We start from the raw sequence: 2,107 nt of genomic DNA on the forward strand, positions 1-2,107 counted from the left end.
AAAGAAAGAAAAACAATTTCAATTTCATTGTATTTTACTAATAACATCCATAAAATGAAAAGGTAAGTGGTCCAATTAGATTCTGTTCCCTCCATATAATTCCTACCTAAATTATAAATAAAATACCTAATTAAATTCCCTTTATATAATCCATATATAAAATATAATTAAATATTGTTATAAATTATAATATTGGAATTTTTATGTGTATTTGGAATTTTGGAACAACCTAGCTTACCGTGCAAACATTCGAGTGCAAATCCACTTGTGCTTGTATTTTTACGGATTGCCTTGCTTTTCAAAAATTGGCGTTATAACAGGCCCAACGTCTATATCTGTTACAGAGTTAAACTCGAGAGATACGAATAGAAAGAACTGCACAAGGTGATCAGAGGTGACTTACATTTATTTACTTTCGATCCTTCCATCATATTCTCTGGTCAAGAATAGCACGGCATAATGGCAGGTATGGGACTCATATTCTTTCTTTTTGCATTAAGTTATAACTACCAGTCTGTAATATTTGTATAATCCTACGTTTTCAGCAAACAAATGAGCATTTTAACTTTTATTTTAGCTAATTATTTTCTTGTTGAACAGAACGGAAGCAGGTTTTTCAGGACTATTACCTGCAGTGGGTCCAGAAGCTGAAGAAGCTTCACTCCCAACTCAAAGAAGCCCTGCAATGCGACGACGTGATCCGCGTCGAGGCGCAAGTGGAAGCGCTACGTCTCCATTTCGAATCCCACTACGACGCCCTTGACCGCGCAGCAAGGCAGGACGTGCTGCAAGTCCTCACGCCCGCCTGGAGAACACCTCTGGAGAAACCCTACCTCTGGATTGGGGATTGGCACCCCGCGCTCTTCATCAATCTCTTCCACGGCCTTGTCGCGCATTACCTGGACCGCCTCAGTCTCGAACCTGCGACGTCGGAGAAGAATTATTACCGCAGGGGCGGGCTGGCTTACGCGTCGGAGGACTTGCTGAACAAGGTCGAGAATATCAGAATGGTGCTGCGCACCATGGTTCCTGCCCTCTTTCACAGAATGCGCCGCGTTCAGCTCGGCCTGGGAGGTCCCATTGCCAAAGACTGGTTGCTGGCCCTGCTCCGAGACCGCCAAGAAAGTTCCCCGGGATCGAGTCGCCGGGAGGATCAAGACGCCGTGGTGGCACTGGAGAGTGGATTCACGGCGCAGATCCGGGAATTGACGGAGATTTTTCTGGACGCCAATCAGCTGCGGAAGAACATTTTCTCCGAGATTGTGAATGCCGCAGATGTCTACCAGGCCGCGCAGTATCTGCAGGGCCTTGTTCAGTTCCAGATCTCGCTCAGGGATCCCGATTTGGAAAAAGCCCTGAAATGTTCCAAATTATTAATCCCGTGAAGGCTCAGATCAGGCCTAGATGATTCTATTTAATTGGCCATTCCCATTTAATTGGGTAAAATCTGTTGAGCTATGAACGGTGGATAATTCATTGGCATCGATACTGTATCTTCCAGAAATACAAGGCTGCGAGAAACCATTTTTTAGGGGATTTTGGGGATCACGTCATCATTTTCTTTGATCTGCGTGGAGAGCATAATATTTTTTTCAAAGTCGGTGTGAAGAGAATATATTTATGAAGTAGAGTGAATTTTAGCGAGGTGCAGGTCGTTCTTTGATCGGTTTTTGCTGGTTTGAAAAAGATTAATGGATCATTCCCAGCATCACGGCAAGTTTATTTCGCCGTAGTCTAACCAGTTTGCTTTTTTCTGCCTTATTGAATATTATGGAAATTTTGGTAAGAATTGATAAAAATTATGGAAATTTTGGTAAGAATTTGATAAAAGTTTATAGAGATATTTGTAAATCTAAATTATAGTTGTAAAATTTCAAAAATTTTATTGTAAAACACTGTTAAAAAAAAAAAAATTGGTTAATTCCTCTACAGAGTACTCTATTTATTTCTTGGAACAACTGTACAGCATATTCACATGGTGTGATTTTTTTTTGTGTTTCAGATGGTGTGAGATTTTTTTTTTGTGTTTCACATGGAGTGATTTTTATTTTGGTTTCACATAGTAGTGTGGTTTTTATGTGGGGATAGAAATTGTTCGAAATTCACT

General features: G+C 40.7%; 1 protein-coding gene across 1 annotated transcript; it reads left to right on the plus strand.

The window, feature by feature from the left end:
* Positions 1 to 345: 345 nt before the first annotated feature.
* LOC149202709 (protein INAPERTURATE POLLEN 1 homolog) lies at positions 346 to 1,759 on the plus strand. Its single transcript, XM_089400029.1, has 2 exons — positions 346 to 466; positions 601 to 1,759. The coding sequence occupies exons 1-2, from the start codon at positions 460 to 462 to the stop codon at positions 1,383 to 1,385; spliced, it is 792 nt and encodes a 263-aa protein (XP_089256155.1). The 5' UTR covers positions 346 to 459; the 3' UTR covers positions 1,386 to 1,759.
* Positions 1,760 to 2,107: the final 348 nt, after the last annotated feature.

Source organism: Pinus tabuliformis, chromosome 2_1, assembly GCF_031772625.1.
Source record: "Pinus tabuliformis cultivar Carrire ecotype Pingquan chromosome 2_1, CPIR1, whole genome shotgun sequence".
NCBI classification, from domain to species: Eukaryota; Viridiplantae; Streptophyta; class Pinopsida; order Pinales; family Pinaceae; genus Pinus; species Pinus tabuliformis.